Source organism: Oncorhynchus masou, chromosome 12 (genome assembly GCF_036934945.1).
Source record: "Oncorhynchus masou masou isolate Uvic2021 chromosome 12, UVic_Omas_1.1, whole genome shotgun sequence".
In the NCBI taxonomy this organism is placed as follows: Eukaryota; Metazoa; Chordata; class Actinopteri; order Salmoniformes; family Salmonidae; genus Oncorhynchus; species Oncorhynchus masou.
In genome coordinates, this window is record NC_088223.1 from 60,381,745 (window position 1) to 60,399,781 (window position 18,037).

At 41.8% G+C, this 18,037-nt stretch overlaps 1 protein-coding gene across 1 annotated transcript in view; it reads left to right on the forward strand.

Moving 5' to 3' along the window:
- LOC135550534 (teneurin-1-like) overlaps window positions 1-18,037 on the forward strand; it is a 187,786-nt gene that overhangs the window by 57,439 nt on the left and 112,310 nt on the right. The window contains exon 3 of the mRNA XM_064981453.1: window positions 10,988-11,233. Coding sequence (XP_064837525.1) covers window positions 10,988-11,233 — 246 coding nt within the window. The remainder of the gene's footprint in view (window positions 1-10,987; window positions 11,234-18,037) is intronic.

Sequence of the window (18,037 nt, forward strand, 5' to 3'; positions counted from 1 at the left end):
GGTGTAGGTGTCCTGGAGGGCAGGTAGTTTACCCCGGTGATGCGTTGTGCAGACCTCACTACCCTCTGGAGAGCCTTACAGTTGTGGGCGGAGCAGTTGCCGTACCAGGCGGTGATACAGCCCGCAAGGATGCTCTCGATTGTGCATCTGTAGAAGTTTGTGAGTGCTTTTGGTGACAAGCCAAATTTCTTCAGCCTGCTGAGGTTGAAGAGGCGCTGCTACGCCTTCTTCACAATGCTGTCTGTGTGGGTGGACCAATTCAGTTTGTCTGTGATGTGTATGCCGAGGAACTTAAAACTTACTACCCTCTCCACTACTGTTCCATCGATGTGGATAGGGGGGTGTTCCCTCTGCTGTTTCCTGAAGTCCACAATCATCTCCTTAGTTTTGTTGACGTTGAGTGTGAGGTTATTTTCCTGACACCACACTCCGAGGGCCCTCACCTCCTCCCTGTAGGCCGTCTCGTCGTTGTTGGTAATCAAGCCTACCACTGTTGTGTCGTCCGCAAACTTGATGATTGAGTTGGAGGCGAGCGTGGCCACGCAGTCGTGGGTGAACAGGGAGTACAGGAGAGGGCTCAGAACGCACCCTTGTGGGGCCCCAGTGTTGAGGATCAACAGGGTGGAGATGTTGTTAACTACCCTTACCACCTGGGGGTGGTGTCCAATACCCAGTTGCACAGGACGGGGTCGAGACCCAGGGTCTCGAGCTTGATGACGAGCTTGGAGGGTACTATGGTGTTAAATGCCGAGCTGCAGTCGATGAACAGCATTCTCACATAGGTATTCCTCTTGTCCAGATGGGTTAGGGCAGTGTGCAGTGTGGTTGAGATTGCATCGTCTGTGGACGTATTTGGGCGGTAAGCAAATTGGAGTGGGTCTAGGGTGTCAGGTAGGGTGGAGGTGATATGGTCCTTGACTAGTCTCTCAAAGCACTTCATGATGACGGAAGTGAGTGCTACGGGGCGGTAGTCATTTAGCTCAGTTACCTTAGCTTTCTTGGGAACAGGAACAATGGTGGCCCTCTTGAAGCATGTGGGAACAGCAGACTGAGATAGGGATTGATTGAATATGTCCGTAAACACACCAGCCAGCTGGTCTGCGCATGCTCTGAGGGCGCGGCTGGGGATGCCGTCTGGGCCTGCAGCCTTGCGAGGGTTAACACGTTTAAATGTTTTACTCATCTCGGCTGCAGTGAAGGAGAGTCTGCATGTTTTCGTTGCAGGCCGTGTCAGTGGCACTTTGTCCTCAAAGCGGGCAAAAAAGTTATTTAGTCTGCCTGGGAGCAAGACATCCTGGTCCGTGACTGGGCTGGTTTTCTTTTTGTAGTCTGTGATTGACTGTAGACCCTGCCACATACCTCTTGTGTCTGAGCCGTTGAATTGAGATTCTACTTTGTCTCTATACTGACGCTTAGCTTGTTTGATAGCCTTGCGGAGGGAATAGCTGCACTGTTTGTATCCGGTCATGTTTCCAGTCACCTTGCCCTGTTTAAAAGCAGTGGTTCGCGCTTTCAGTTTCACGCGAATGCTGCCATCAATACACGGTTTCTGGTTTGGGAATGTTTTAATCGTTGCTATGGGAACGACATCTTCAACACACGTTCTAATGAACTCGCACACCGAATCAGCGTATTCATCAATGTTGTTGTCTGACGCAATACAAAACATATTCACCTACCTCATCCCCACACTGTTTTTATTTATTTACTTTTCTGCTCTTTTGCACACCAGTATCTCTACCTGTACATGACCATCTGATCATTTATCACTCCAGTGCTAATCTGCAAAATTGTAATTATTCGCCTACCTCCTCATGCCTTTTGCACACAATGTATATAGACTCCCCTTTTTTTCTACTGTGTTATTGACTTGTTAATTGTTTACTCCATGTGTAACTCTGTGTTGTCTGTTCACACTGCTATGCTTTATCTTGGCCAGGTCGCAGTTGCAAATGAGAACTTGTTCTCAACTAGCCTACCTGGTTAAATAAAGGTGAAATAAAAAAATAAAAAAATAAATATCCCAGTCCACGTGATGGAAGCAGTCTTGGAGTGTGGAATCAGCTTGGTCGGACCAGCATTGGACAGACCTCAGCGTGGGAGCTTCTTGTTTTAGTTTCTGTCTGTTTGCAGGGATCAACAAAATGGAGTCGTGGTCAGCTTTTCCGAAAGGAGGGCGGGGCAGGGCCTTATATGCGTCGCGGAAGTTAGAATAACAATGATCCAAGGTTTTGCCAGCCCTGGTTGCGCAATCGATATGCTGATACAATTTAGGGAGTCTTGTTTTCAGATTAGCCTTGTTAAAATCCCCAGCTACAATGAATGCAGCCTCAGGATGTATGGATTCCAGTTTGCAAAGAGTCAAATACAGTTTGTTCAGAGCCATCGATGTGTCTGCTTGGGGGGGAATATATACGGCTGTGATTATAATCGAAGAGAATTCTCTTGGTAGATAATGCGGTCGACATTTGATTGGGAGGAATTCTAAATCAGGTGAACAGAAGGATTTGAGTTTCTGTATGTTTCTGTGATCACACCATGTCTCGTTAGCCATAAGGCATACGCCCCCGCCCCTCTTCTTACCAGAAATATGTTTGTTTCTGTCGGCGCGATGCGTGGAGAAACCCGCTGGCTGCACCGACTCCGATAGCGTCTCTCCAGTGAGCCATGTTTCCGTGAAGCAAAGAACGTTACAGTCTCTGATGTCCCTCTGGAATGCTACCCTTGCTCGGATTTCATCAACCTTGTTGTCAAGAAACTGGACATTGGCAAGAAGAATGCTAGGGAGTGGTGCACGATGTGCCCGTCTCCGGAGTCTGACCAGAAGACCGCCTCATTTCCCTCTTTTACGGAGTCATTTTTTTGGGTCGCCGGCTGGGATCCATTCCGTTGTCCTGGGTGAAAGGCAGAACACAGGATCCGCTTCGCGAAAGTCATATTCTTGGTCGTACTGATGGTGAGTTGACGCTGCTCTTATATTCAGTAGTTCTTCTCGACTGTATGTAATGAAACCTAAGATGACCTGGGGTACTAATGTAAGAAATAACACATAAAAAAAAAAAAACTGCATAGTTTCCTAGGAACGCGAAGCGAGGCGGCCATCTCTGTCGGCACCGGAAATGAACGGTAACTGGATGTCTGTCTGCCTGCTTTATATAGCAAGTCATGACCAAGTGACTGTCACGCCCTGGCCATAGTGAGGCTTTTATTCTCTATTTTGGTTAGGCCAGGGTGTGACTAGGGTGGTCATTCTAGTTTCTTTATTTCTATGTTTTGGCCAGGTATGGTTCTCAATCAGGGACTGCTGTCTATCGTTGTCTCTGATTGGGAATCATACTTAGGCAGCCCTTTTCCCACCTGTGTTTTGTGGGTAGTTGTTTTCTGTATAGTTTATGCACCTTACAGAACTGTTTCGGTTTTCCCTCATGTTTATTTTGTTTGAGTGTTTTGTGATCAAATAAAATCATGAACACATACAACGCTTTGGTCCGATCCTCATTACGACGAGAGCCGTGACAGTGACTCACTGTCTGTAGGAACAAACTATTTTCGTTAATGGGCTGGTGTACCTAAAAAACTGTCCACTGAGTGTATGTCACACTTTTATCTAGTTTTGATAAGAAAATGTAATTCGATAATGTACAGTTAATGTCTGTGTGTAAGGGTAAAGTGACGGTACTCTGTTATATTTCATTATTTGTAAGTTATTTGACCCAGTCTTTATCATAAATATCTCTAAGGTGAAGTCAATTCGCTCTCAGCAGTGTACATGTTGATAAAGATTGATCCGCTACTGTTGGAAGTTATAATTTGACCAAACTGTGTAGAACAGATTAGGAATAAAATAGGATGCGTCATCCTCTTTGGTGTAAGTGAATGTATTGTTGAACAGGATGCACATAGACACTTTTCACAGCTGGTATGTAGGTGCAAAACGGACGTGGGAGAAGTGTATCTAATTTTCCCAGGTAAGTGCTTCATTAAATATTTTTGCTGCTCTTTCAAGTGAAAACAAAACTCGCCTAATTGTGTCCCTCCAACAATGACCTAGAAATCTGAAAGTGTTTTTAGTCTCCATGCTTGCGAGTTAAGGTTAGTATTCTTAGTTCTGAATTATTTGAAGGGTATCTTAGTGTTTTCCGCCTTGAAAGGTAACTGGAGGAATTACTGTTCAGCCATCCCTGATCGGGAGGTGGTGAAAACAGATGGTGCTCCCAACGCCTCATTCTGTGAGAATACTCACAGCATCCACACACTTCCACAATGCCTCTTCAACATCCAATGGAGAGAAAAAGAGATGTTAGTTTTTCTTCTATACTGAGTGGATCTATACTTATGAACTCTTGCTTAGACTTAAACCTTTCCCGAAAATGCAATGTTAGCTTTTCCCCTGAGATTACATGGCACACACAGCCCTATGCTAACATGACCAGCATGATTATTTCCTGTAACAAATTCCACAACAGCCAAATAAAAAGGTTCACTGTCACGTTCTGACTTTAGTTCTTTTATTATGTCTTTGTATTAGTATGGTCAGGGCGTGAGTTGGGTGGGTTGTCAATGTTCCTTTTTCTATGTTTTGGGATTTCTGTGTTTGGCCTGGTATGGTTCTCAATCAGAGGCAGCTGTTTATCGTTGTCCCTGATTGAGAACCATATTTAGGTAGCCTGGTTTCACTTTTGAGTTGTGGGTGAATATTTTCTGTGTTAGTGTTTGTACCACACGGGACTGTTTCGTTTGTTTCACTTTGTTATTTTGTATTTTGTAGTGTTCAGTTTGACTTATTAAAATGGACACATACCACACTGCAAATTGGTCCAACCTCTCTTACTCCTCATCAGAGGAAGACGACGAACGTTACACTCACGTATTTGGATGTGATCAAACACTTTTTCATGAAATTGTTGTTAACAGATGTCAAAGAAACACGTTCTGCTAATCAAAGTTACTAACATCACATGTTTGAGTGACTGGTCAAATAGCTCTCAGTGTAGTGAGCCTAGCACCTGCCAATTTTTGTAGTTTGCAGTAAGTGTTCTAATCGCAGATTCGATGTTTGTTCTTCTTTGTAATGTAGAATTACATTTATTGTGTTACTTTGTTAAGAATACATTAAATGAGGAGCTGCGTCTTTCTTCAGCCTTGTAGACAAACACACTGCTAATAATCATGTATTACATATATTGGCATGTATATGTACATTTAACTGCACAACATTGTTCATGCCTTATTCAAATTATCTACTTTGTCACATATGTGTTATTTGAATCGAGGACCAGCAGGAGAAAGTTTTTTTCTATAAATAAAAAAATGTCACATAGAGGATTTGATCCTCTACAAAAAGTTTCCAAGCACACCGCATTGCCACCTGGCAATGATAACAAATTATAGTACATTACTGCTGTCTAACAATACCATGAGCCTATCTGAATTAGGTTTAATGATGTTCTATAAACATCCTATATCTTTTTTTCCCCATAAAAGCACATGGATGTGTGTGAAATAGATAAGCAAAAACGTGGAGTTTTGTCATATATGAGAAAACGTTACTTTAGAATTTTGTCTAACGTTAGTAGCCTAGTCAAGGATGCATCATGTTGGCTTGGGCGGTAATTCAGATTTTCATACCTTTGTAACATCCTTGTGCCATCCCGGGGTACACAGTATTATCAGAATTGAACATAATGGGTGCTATTTTCAAATGCAGAATACTCCACTGTAATCTGAAGATTAGCAATGCCTGTAAATTCCCATAGCGGATGCTAGCTAGATGCTAACAAGTGCATGCAAAAATTGTATAATTTTATATCTCCCGTGCACTTATAGGCAAGTTTAGGAGCAGAGTTAGATGTGGGCCGATGTGGTTCGACGTCTATTTGAATAAATCCATTGGATATAAACCATCACAAAGAAATACTTTTTAAAATTTCTTTTAGGCAGGTCCTAAGAAACATTGCAAGACTAAAGTTATTTTCAAAATAATATGGCATATTTTGAGTTTAATGATGTTACTGGTCTGGACAGCCTAAAGGCTACATGGGTGCGCCATGCACATGAAATCATTAGATATTTTATTAATTAAACAGACAAAACACTTAGACTACCCTGATCACAGTCAACACACATATTTTATAGTAGGCTAAGAATGTAATGACATATAACAATATAACAATATAACTTGCGTCATGGCAACGTGTGGAACCGCAAAATAATAGGCCTACTACACTTGATTTAGGCTACATTATTGCATGCAAAATGTTTCTAATCAGTGATAGATGAGCAAACAAATAGATGAGCTATACAATCTCCACTTAGTTGCCCAGCCAGAGAAGTGGCAAATAGACAAATGGAGATTCAGTAAAACAAAATTGATTGATTAAGACAAGTCGCAAGCTTTTGGTCGGCCTAGGCTACTAAGCGACTGCGAGTGAACAGCAAAATAATCCGCTTGTTTGGCCTAAACTACAGTGTATTCGGAAAGTATTCAGACCCCTTGACTTTTTCCACATTTTGTTACGTTGCAGCCTTATTCTAAAATGGATTATATATATATTTTTTAAATTATTCATCAATCTACACACAATACCCCATAATGACAAAGGGAAAAAAGGTTTTTAGAAATTTTTGCAGATGTATAAAACAAAATGAAATACCTTATTTACATAAGTATTCAAACCCTTTGCTATGAGACACGAAATTGAGCTCAGGTGCATCCTGTCTCTACAACTTGAGTCCACCTGTGGTAAATTAAATTGATTGGACATGATTTGGAAAGGCAGACACCTGTCTATATAAGGTCCCACAGTTGACAGTGCATGTCAGAGAAAAATTGTCCGTAGGACCCTGAGACAGGACTGTGTCGAGGCAAAAATGTGTCGAGGCAAAGCCCCCAAGGACACAGTGGCCTCTTATCATTCTTAAATGGAAGAAGTTTGGAACCACCAAGACTTTTCCAAGAGCTGGCCTCCCTGCCAAACTGAGCAATCGGGGGAGAAGGGCCTTGGTCAGGGACGTGACCAAGAACCCGATGGTCACTCTGACAGAGCTCCAGAGTTCCTTTGTGGAGATGGGAGAACCTTCCAGAAGGACAACCGTCTCTGCAGCACTCCACCAATCAGACCTTTATGGTAGAGTGGCCAGACAGAAACCACTCCTCAGTAAATGGCATATGACAGCCCTCTTTGAGTTTTCCAAAAGGTACCTAAAGACTCTCAGACCATGAGAAACAAGATTCTCTGGTCTGATGAAACAAAGATTGAACTCTTTGGCCTGAATGTCAAGCATCATGTCTGGAGTAATCCTGGGGGAATGTATTAAAACTGCAAAAATGTCAAAAAATATGGTTTTGTTTTGTCATTATGGGGTATTATGTGTAGATTGATGAGAAAAAAAATCTGTTTAATCTTTTTTAGAATAAGTCTGTAATTTAACAAAATGCAAATGCACTCTACATACACTAACATGCTGGCAAAATGTTCTGATTGTCCTAATAAATGAGCCAACTAGACAAGATTATCATGAGCAGCACTCACCTCAATTTAGCTAACATTTCCACAGCCTATTTGTAGCCTAACCAATACCCAAACGGAGATTTTTTAAGAAAAAAAATCTGTATTTGATTGATTTATCAAGACGAGTCCCCACGAAACGGTGCTGAAATAGTTGAAAGTTGACCACACGTAGGTAGGCTATTGCTTCAATTGTATTATAACAATTTGATCCCTTCAGTTTCGTTAGCCTACTTTAGTAAAAATGTTCGTTATTCAGTGATGTTTATTCCCACAGTAATTCTCTAAGGATCCATCCAGTCGCGGTTAAGAAAACAGTGCATGTGGTGGGCTATGCAAAGAGATCGGTGAAGTGACATGCCTCGCAAAGTTCAGAACTGCCAGGAGGATAGTGGTAATGGGCACTGCTTAGCAACCATCAAGAGCATAATTAAGAGCGTAATGCGTGCTATTGCCGCCTCAGCATTATGGCTACATTTCATACTAAGGCAGAACTTTACCGCAATCATTACTAGGGTCGGTTGGCGGAAATAAAAGTATTGACTTTGTCACCCGCAATACCTTTCATGTATAAAAATTAATTGGCAAGAAGTTTGCTGGATGCTGAAGTTGACAGAAAAAGGTATTGGTTTAAAAAGTGTATAAGTTTGCAAACCAAATTCACAAGTGCAGAGTATTTGGCATGTTTTAGTCAGTTAACTTAATAGTTATTATAAGGTACAGTATATAGCAGGCAAATATGTAGTTGTGTGATACTAGATTTCCTGGTGCGTGCTGAAAAACACTGAGAGTGACTCACAAGGCTCCGGTCTCTCGTCGTTGTGCACTTGTTAACGTTGCATTTTCGGGAAAAAAAGTTAACGTTTAAGCAAGAGATAGTGCCAGCCAAGTTCCGGAGAGGATATGCCAGCAAAGTTCACTGAACTAATGTAAATATTGCTACAGAAAATGGAAGACAGAATGTTCCGGATTTAGCCTGGTCCCAGATCTGTTTGAGCTTTTGCCTACTCCATTGTCATTGTCAAGCCAAACATAATTGTTATTGATACGTTTGGCATGACAATTCCATAAGGAGTTGGCAAGAAAGAAGGAAAACAGACTCACCCAGGCTATACCAGATTATCCTGAAGTAAGGGATATGAAGACACAGTGTAGGTCAATGTACAGTACAACCCAGTATACTGATAAATGTACAGTACCATTCATAAGTTTGACACACCTACTCATTCAAGGGTTTTTCTTTATTTTTACTATTTTCTACATTGTAGAATAATAGTGAAGACATCAAAACTATGAAATAACATATATGGAATCATGTAGTAACAAAACAAGTGTTAAACAGATTCTTCAAAGTAGCCACCCTTTGCCTTCATGTCAGCTTTGCACACTCTTGTCATTCTCTCAACCAATTTCATGAGGTAGTCACCTGCAATGCATTTCAACTAACAGTTGTGCCTTGTTAAAAGTTAATTTGTGGAATTTCTTTCTTAATGCGTTTGAGCTAATCACTTGTAGGGTGGTATACAGAAGATAGCACTATTTGGTAAAATGCCATATTATAGCAAGAACAGCTCAAACAAGCAAAGATAAATGACAGTCCATCATTCTTCAAGTGCAGTCGCAAAAACCATCAAGCACTATGATAAAACGGGTTCTCATGAGGACTGCCACAGGAAAGGAAGACCCAGAGTTACCTCTACTGAAGAGGATAAGTTCATTAGAGTTACCAGCCTCAGAAATTGCAGCCCAAATAAATGCTTCACGGAGTTCAAGTAACAGACACATCTCAACATCAACTGTTCAGAGGAGACTGTGTGAATCAAGCCTCCATGGTTGAATTGCTGCAAAGAAAGTACTAAAGGACACCAATGAGAAGAAGAGACTTGCTTGGGGTAAGAAACATGAGCAATGGACATTAGGCCAGTGGAAATCTGTCCTTTGGTCTGGTGAGTCCAAATTTGAGATTTGTGGTTCTAACCCCCTTGTCTTTGAGAGATAACCTTCGCATGTGTACATCCAACCATGAAGCATGGAGGAGGAGGTGTGGTGGTGTGGGGGTGCTTTGCTGGTGACACTGTCAGTGATTTATTTAGAATTCAAGGCACACTTAACCACCATTGCTACCACAGCATTCTGTAGCAATACGCCATCCCATCTGGCTTGCGCTTAGTGGGACTATCATTTGTTTTTCAACAGGACAATGACCCAACACACCTTCAGGCTGTGTAAGGGCTTTTTCAACAAGAACGAGAGTGATGAAGTGCTGCAACCCAATTGAGATGGTTTGGGATGAGATGGACCTCAGAGTGAAGGAAAAGTAGCCAACAAGGGCTCAGCATATGTGGGAACTCCTTCAAGACTGTTGGAAAAGCATTCCAGGTGAAGCTTGGTGAGAGAATTCTAAGAGTGTACAAAGCTGTCATCGAGGCAAAGGGTGACTACTTTGAAGAATCTCAAATTTAAAATGTATTTTTATGGTTACTACATGATTCCATTTGTGTTATTTCATAGTTTTGATGTATTCATTATTATTCTGCAATGTAGAGAAGAGTAAAAAATAAAGAAAAACCCTTGTCCAAACTTTTGACTGGTACTGTAGGTAGCAACATGCAGTAGTAAAATATCTCTATTCTAAAATAGCTCTGTTCCCCAAGATCTTTATGTAATCGTTACATTTCTCAGGAAAATGAGGACCTAACATTGTTTCGAAAATGATGCACTGATGTGCACTGACAACAATATGACATGTTGCACTCCAGAACAGCCTTTGCAGATTTGCTTTCAATGCTACCAGCTGCCTTTGAATTGATAGAGTATGACAACATGGTGGATACTGTAATACCTATAGAGTGTATTCTTTGGAGAAAAAATCGGACTCTTAGAAACGATTTTTGTGTTGTGAGCACTTCCCCATGGGATATGTAAGTGAGCACCAAAAATATATCTTTCCGCTGCCTTATTTGGGAGATCTTAGCACGAGAAAAACTCACTTTACTTCACAGCATGTCCTCCCTGAAACCATATGTCACTATGAATTATCTGATGGTTTTATTAGAATTGAAACAGTCTTTGTTTCTTATTTAGTTGGAATGTTCTTTAGATGGTTGTTCAAAGATTGATATTTAAAGTTGAGCCATTTAGAGGTCTTTTGTGAATTTTAATGAATAGCCGAATGGTTGAAATAAAGACAAAAAGTATTACATTCCAAAGTATTATCTATTCTACTATTTGTATCATTCCACCAGTTATACAAGGTACTGTAGCTTACAAAGTAGTTTTCTCTTGGCTCTTGCTGTGCCTGCTTATTTAAAATGTTATGAGTTTAGTGTAGTGTATAATACTGTAGTGTATAATAGTTTGTTTTGTTACATGATCTTATGTAACACCATAAAACACTCACAGTGATATGTGCATAAATAAGTAAATATAGCTATTACAGTATGTGACTTGATTTTTTTTATTTCCTTCATCTGTCCTAGACCTGAACCAGCTAGCACGGCCCAGTTACCAGGCGGAACTGCGCTCTGCCCCCCAGCACGGCTACCCGCTGGGCATGGGCTCTGATGTGGAAACAGAGACGGAGGGTGGGCCCTCGCCCGACCACGCCCTCAGACTGTGGATGCAGGAGATCAAATCAGAGCACAGCTCCTGTCTGTCCAGCAGAGCCAACTCTGTCCTGTCGCTCACCGACACTGAGCAGGAGAGGAAGTCAGATGGAGAGAACGGTAAGACCACCCGGTCTGGGGAATGCAACAACAAGGGGTTATACATCACCTACCTGCATATGCCACTGTCTGTGTGTTCTTACCATTTAATCAAAATGTCTTAGACAAGTAACTCGTTTTTTGTTTGTGACCAGTTCTATGCTGTACTGTACATAGTATTGAGCTTTGCTCAATAGGTACCTATAAATCAGACTAATTTCCATCACTTTGCCATGAAAATAATGGAAATGGTTCCAGTTGAAGTAAAGCTAAACACTTTCAGCCAAATGGTATGTTGTGGTATGGTATGTTGTCCACCAAATCTGTCCAGGATGCCAACCCAAGAACTCCATAGTGACCACTATTGCGGGTGTTAGGTGTAACCTTTTGCAAGGTCCTTAAGGCATTGGGATCTACACTACTACAGTATGACAGTGTGTACTGCAGTCTGTGCTTTATTCACATCATCACAGAAAAGGTTGTTATTCTGAGAAAACATTATTACTCCTGATCATTGCATGCCCCTTGGCAACAAGAGGAATAGAATGATTTTGGGGGTATGTATTTATCTAGGAGACCCAGGGATTCATTCAGTGGGTAATAAAAGCAAGCAAAGAGCAGGCTCAGTCTATTGATCGTCAAGAGAAGTGATATTTTTATCAGGGATGTCACGCTCTTAATTCAGTATGCACACTCTTCAGTGAGAGGCATACAGTTAGTGTGAAATTAAGTTTGTTGTTTGTGTGAGGCACCTTTTCCAGGGTCAAGTCTAATGAGAGAAAAAGGGGTGAGTCTGTAGCCGCCTCGTTTTTCTTGTTGAGGTCTATTCAGAATACCAAATGAGACAGCAGCGTTACTTACCCATTTCAGGGCTTCAATATCTGTGAAAACTACATCTACCTATTTGGATGAGAGCACACATCAATTTAATGATATGATTTCTATCATCTTGTTATGTTGAAGGTTTGTCTAAAATTGCTCTTGTATGAGATTCGTGCAGTATGTCATTTTGTGGGAACATTTGAAGAAATAGAGCATCACCAGAGAACATTATTAAAAAGCTGGTGCAGATTTTTATGTTTGAGGGTGCGAGCTTTGGACGGGAGGGGACTGTCCCCTGTGGTGCAATGTTACTGCCATTCATATTTACTCCTCAGCCTTCATATTAACTATTTATCCTGCTGGAAATGTGCATTTGTGAATATTATATATCTGTTGGGAGGCATGACCACATTAATCTCAGAGGTCGTTTGGAGACAATGTGGTCATTGTTGTTGCCTTATTATCTTTATCTGTGGAAGAATGTCCCTCAGCATTTATTTATTCTCTGCCAGAAGGATTATCACTCTGGGGAATACAATTGCTGTGAGATGGCTGTGTTTGTAGCGGGAAAATGGTGGGCCTTGTCTCTCTCTTACCGTCCCTGTCTCCTGCTGATCTGTTAAGACTGACAGTCCAATGGAAAGGAAGAGCAGGCTGGTGTTTTGAACTGGCATGGCGCTGATGAGGGATGTGATCTGCAATTTTAATGAGCATCAGCGCAGAGGGAAATTCAGAAGCAGTTTACCTCCCTCCCTCCCTCAGTAAATATCTTGGCTCCTCACTATCAAAGTATCTTATGCTATTCCTCCCCCATGTAGAAAAAAGCATTATCACTATTTCTTTATGCAGTATTTATCAGTGTACTCTGAACTGAACTGACCACAATACTCCCTTGGAAGAAACCAATTGCTCTCGTTATATTTTGGCTACTTTCTGTCACAGTACTCTGTTCTCTCCTGGTATTTCACAGTTTATGTAAAAACTACTAGTGTTCTCTAAAGGATTACCATGGATGTAAAACCACTGTGGATGAGTGTAGAAATTGATGCTACAGTATGTACCATAGACAAGCATGAAGGCTAAGGATGAATGTTATTGCAACTGAATGACAAGGCTTCTTGTTTTTCTTTGATTTGGGATGGAGTGAATTAATATAGGGAGGCATTTTCATTGTGTAGAAAGTACTGAATAATTATGGAACATCTCCACTATACAGTACAGGTCGTAAACGTGTCATTCTATAACTGCATGTTCATATGGCCTCACATAAAGGTCTGTCAATTAGATTATTGTTACATGAAATGTGCCCTTAGTGTTTATTTGCTAGTAGTGCTTTGCCCAGTTCCTTCAGTGAGATTTGAAAATCTGCTATGGTCAGGCTACATGATGTATTTGCATATTCCGGTCATGTATCATGCAGCACCTTTGGTTGATTGCCATAAAACCTCCCCTTCGTTCTAGGCTTCTGTTCCCCTTCAGAAAAAAACAAAACAATATCTAACGTCAGCCATTGATGGATGAGGCCACATTGTGGCTGTCACATGCCTGTGTGAGGTTGTCCTCTCCTTATGTTGAGGTTATACCCTGGAGAACATGGCCAGCAGTGTTAGAAATCAGAACATACCTTAGTAATGGAGAAGTAGTAGTACATTGACACTTTCATGTTATGAACAGTATGACTCTCTGATGGATGGCTAACTACATGACAGGCAGACCCTATGAAATATTGAGAATGTGAAGCAACTAAAATAGATGTACAAAAGTCCATCTTGAGTCATATTCACTGTGTATCTATTACCTTGCATGAACCCAGATTTCCACAGATGTCAGTCATAGCAGTCACACCAAACTATATGCTCTCCCTGTCCCATGAACTACCATAGTGTTTAGTATTTTTTAAGTTTCTGGAAAATTCAGAGTTGAAGCCAAAACTCTGTGCAAACAGAATTAGTGAAAGAAAATGTTCCCATCTGATCAATAACTCCTTGTTTGGAAAGTGAGACTTTGTGACAGATTACACGTTAATGCATCTCCTGGATTCAGCTCCCAGTAGCAAAACTCACTCAGTCATTCATGGATTGAAAAGGAATGATTTTCCAACAACAATTTTACCCCATGTTTCAAAAGTTCAAGTTTTATACTGTGGCCTTATATGTTTATTTTTGTACTTATCTATTCATTTATTCCTCTTTTATCAATACAGTTCATGCATTATAACTCCTTATGTTTATTCATGATCACTGAATGTTTCGATGTGATTGGTTAAATAGCTGGAGGGTAACAGACAGTATAAATATTGCAAAACCATCACCCGTTAAAGGATGATGCACATGTACAGTTGAAGTCGGAAGTTTACATACACCTTAGCCAAATACTTTTTTTCACAATTCCTGACATTTAATCCGAGTAAAAATTCCCTGTCTTAGGTCAGTTAGGATCACCACTTTATTTTAAGAATGTGAAATGTCAGAATAATAGTAGAGTGATTTTTTTTCAGCTTTTATTTCTTTCATCACATTCCCAGTTGGTCAGAAGTTTACATACACTCAATTAGTATTTGGTAGCATTGTCAAACGTTTCGGGTAGCCTTCCACAAGCTTCCCACAATAAGTTGGGGGAATTTTGGCCCATTCCTACCTGACAGAGCTGGTGTAACTGAGTCAGGTTTGTAGGCCTCCTTGCTCGCACACACTTTTTCAGTTCTGCCCACAAATTCTCTATAGGATTGAGTTCAGGGCTTTGTGATGGCCACTCCAATAACCTGATTTTGTTGTCCTTAAGCCATTTTGCCACAACTTTGGAAGTATGCTTGGGGTCATTGTCCATTTGGAAGACCCATTTGCGACCAAGCTTTAACTTCCTGACTGATGTCTTGAGATGTTGCTTCAATATATCCACATAATTTTCCACCCTCATGATGCCATCTATTTTGTGAAGTGCACCAGTCCCTCCTTGTCACGTTCTGACCTGTATTTCCTATGTTTTGTCATTATTTAGTATGGTCAGGGCACGAGTTGGGGTGGGGAGTCTATGTTTGTTTTTCTATGATTTGGGTATTTCTATGTTTCGGCCTAGTATGGTTCTCAATCAGAGGCAGGTGTCATTAGTTGTCTCTGATTGAGAATCATACTTAGGTAGCCTGGGTTTCACTGTGTGTTTGTGGGTGATTGTTCCTGTCTCTGTTTGCACCAGATAGGGCTGTTTTAGGTTTTCACGTTTCTTGTTTTTTGTTAGTCTGTTCATGTGTAGTTTAATTCATTAAAGAACCAGGAATAGAAACCACGCTGCGTTTTGGTCCGCCTCTCCTTCACCGCAAGAAAACCGTTAGCAAAACACCCCCACAACATCATGCTGCCACCCCCTTGCTTCACGGTTGGGATTATGTTCCACGACTTGCAAGCCTCCCCCTTTTTCCTCCAAACATAAAGATGGTCATTATGGCCAAACAGTTCTATTTTTGTTTCATCAGACCAGAGGACATTTCTCCAAAAAGTACTTTGTCCCCATGTGCAGTTGCAAACCGTAGTCTGGCTTTTTTATGGCGGTTTTGGAGCAGTGGCTTCTTACTTGCAGAGCGGCCTTTCAGGTTTTGTCAATATAGGACTCGTTGTACTGTGGATATAGATACTTTTATACCTGTTTCCTCCAGCATCTTCACAAGGTCCTTTGCTGTTGTTCTGGGATTGATTTTCACTTTTCGCACCAAAGTATGTTAATCTCTAGGAGACAGAACGCGTCTCCTTCCTGAGCGGTATGACGGCTTCACGGTCCCATGATGTAGGCCAGTATATCAGGAGACGTGGAGGAGGCCTTAGGAGGGCAACAACCCAGCAGCAGGACCGCTACCTCCGCCTTTCTGCAAGGAGGAGCACTGCCAGAGCCCTGCAAAATGACCTCCAGCAGGCCACAAATGTGCATGTGTCTGCTCAAACGGTCAGAAACAGACTCCATGAGGGTGGTATGAGGGCCCGACGTCCACAGGTGGGGATTGTGCTTACAGCCCAACACCGTGCAGGATGTTTGGCATTTGCCAGAGAACACGAAGATTGGCAAATTCGCCACTGGCGCACTGTGCTCTTCACAGATGAAAGCAGGTTCACACTGAGCACATGTGACAGACGTGACAGTCTGGAGACGCCGTGGAGAACGTTCTGCTGCCTGCAACATCATCCAGCATGACCGGTGTGGCGGTGGGTCAGTCATGGTGTGGGGTGGCATTTCTTTGGGGGGCCGCACAGCCCTCCATGTGCTCGCCAGAGGTAGCCTGACTGCCATTAGGTACTGAGATGAGATCCTCAGACCCCTTGTGAGACCATATGCTGGTGCGGTTGGTCCTGGGTTCCTCCTAATGCAAGACAATGCTAGACCTCATGTGGCTGGAGTGTGTCAGCAGTTCCTGCAAGAGGAAGGCATTGATGCTATGAACTGGCCCGACCTGAATCCAATTGAGCACATCTGGGACATCATATCTCGCTCCATCCACCAACGCCACGTTGCACCACAGACTGTCCAGGAGTTGGCAGATGCTTTAGTCCAGGTCTGGGGGGAGATCCCTCAGGAGACCATCCGCTACCTCATCAGGAGCATGCCCAGGCGTTGTAGGGAGGTCATACAGGCACGTGGAGGCCACACACACTACTGAGCCTCATTTGGACTTGTTACAAAAAGTTGGATCAGCCTGTAGTGTGGTTTTCCACTTTAATTTTGAGTGTGACTCCAAACCCAGACCTCCATGGGTTGATAAATTTGATTTCCATTGATCATTTTTGTGTGATTTTGTTGTCAGCACATTCAACTATGTAAAGAAAAAAGTATTTAATAAGAATATTTCATTCATTCAGATCTAGGATGTGTTATTTTAGTGTTCCCTTTATTTTTTGAGCAGTGTACTTGCGTACTATTTTTTGTACAGATAAATGTGGTACCTTCAGGCATTTAGAAATTGCTCCCAAGGATGAATCAGACTTGTGGAGGTCTACAATATTTCTTCCGAGGTTTTGGCTGATTTCTGTTGATTTTCCCATGATGTCAAGCAAAGAGGCACTGAGTTTGAAGGTAGGCCTTGAAATAAATCCACAGGTACACCCCCAATTGACTCAAATTATGTCAAATCGCCTAGCAGAAGCTTCTAACGCTATGATATCATTATCTGGAATTTTCCAAACTGTTTAAATGCACAGTCTACTTAGTGTATGTAAACCTCTGACCCACTGGAATTGTGATACAGTGAATTATAAGTGAAATAATCTGTCTGTAAACAATTGTTGTAAAAATGACTTAAGTAGATGTCCTAACCGACTTGCCAAAACTATAGTTTGTTAACAAGAAATTTGTGGAGTGGTTGAAAAACGAGTTTTAATGACTCGTTTAATTACATACACGAAACCTATGGCCATAGGAAATTAAACCCCCTAAAAAAATGCATATCTAAGTGGTACCACTTTGGGCAACAATGTCTGATTCTTCGCTAATCACGTGAGGACTTCCTTGCAGCAACAGAAATGGCGAACGATGTGCAGGTGTCCACAATTCACCTATTAACAGTTCCATTTGACTAAAACAGTAGCTCCAAACACAAACTACACTATATATACAAAGTATGTGGACACCCCTTCAAATGAGTGGATTTGGCTATTTCATCCACACCCGTTGCTGATTGGTGTATAAAATCGAGCACAGAGCCATGGAATCTCCATAGACAGACATTGGCAGTAGAATGGCCTTACTGAAGAGCTCAGTGACTTTTAACGTGGCACCGTCATAGGATGTCACCTTACCAACAAGTCAGTTTGTCACATTTCTGAACTAGGAGCAACAATGGCTCAGCCGCGAAGTGGCAGGCCACACAAGCTCACAGAACAGGACAGCCGAGTACTGAAGTGCATAGCGTGTAAAAATCTCTTGTCCTCGGTTGCAACACTCACTACCGAGTTCCAAACTGCCTCTGGAAGCAACACAATCTGTTTGTCGGCAGCTTCATGAAATGAGTTTCCATGGCCTAGA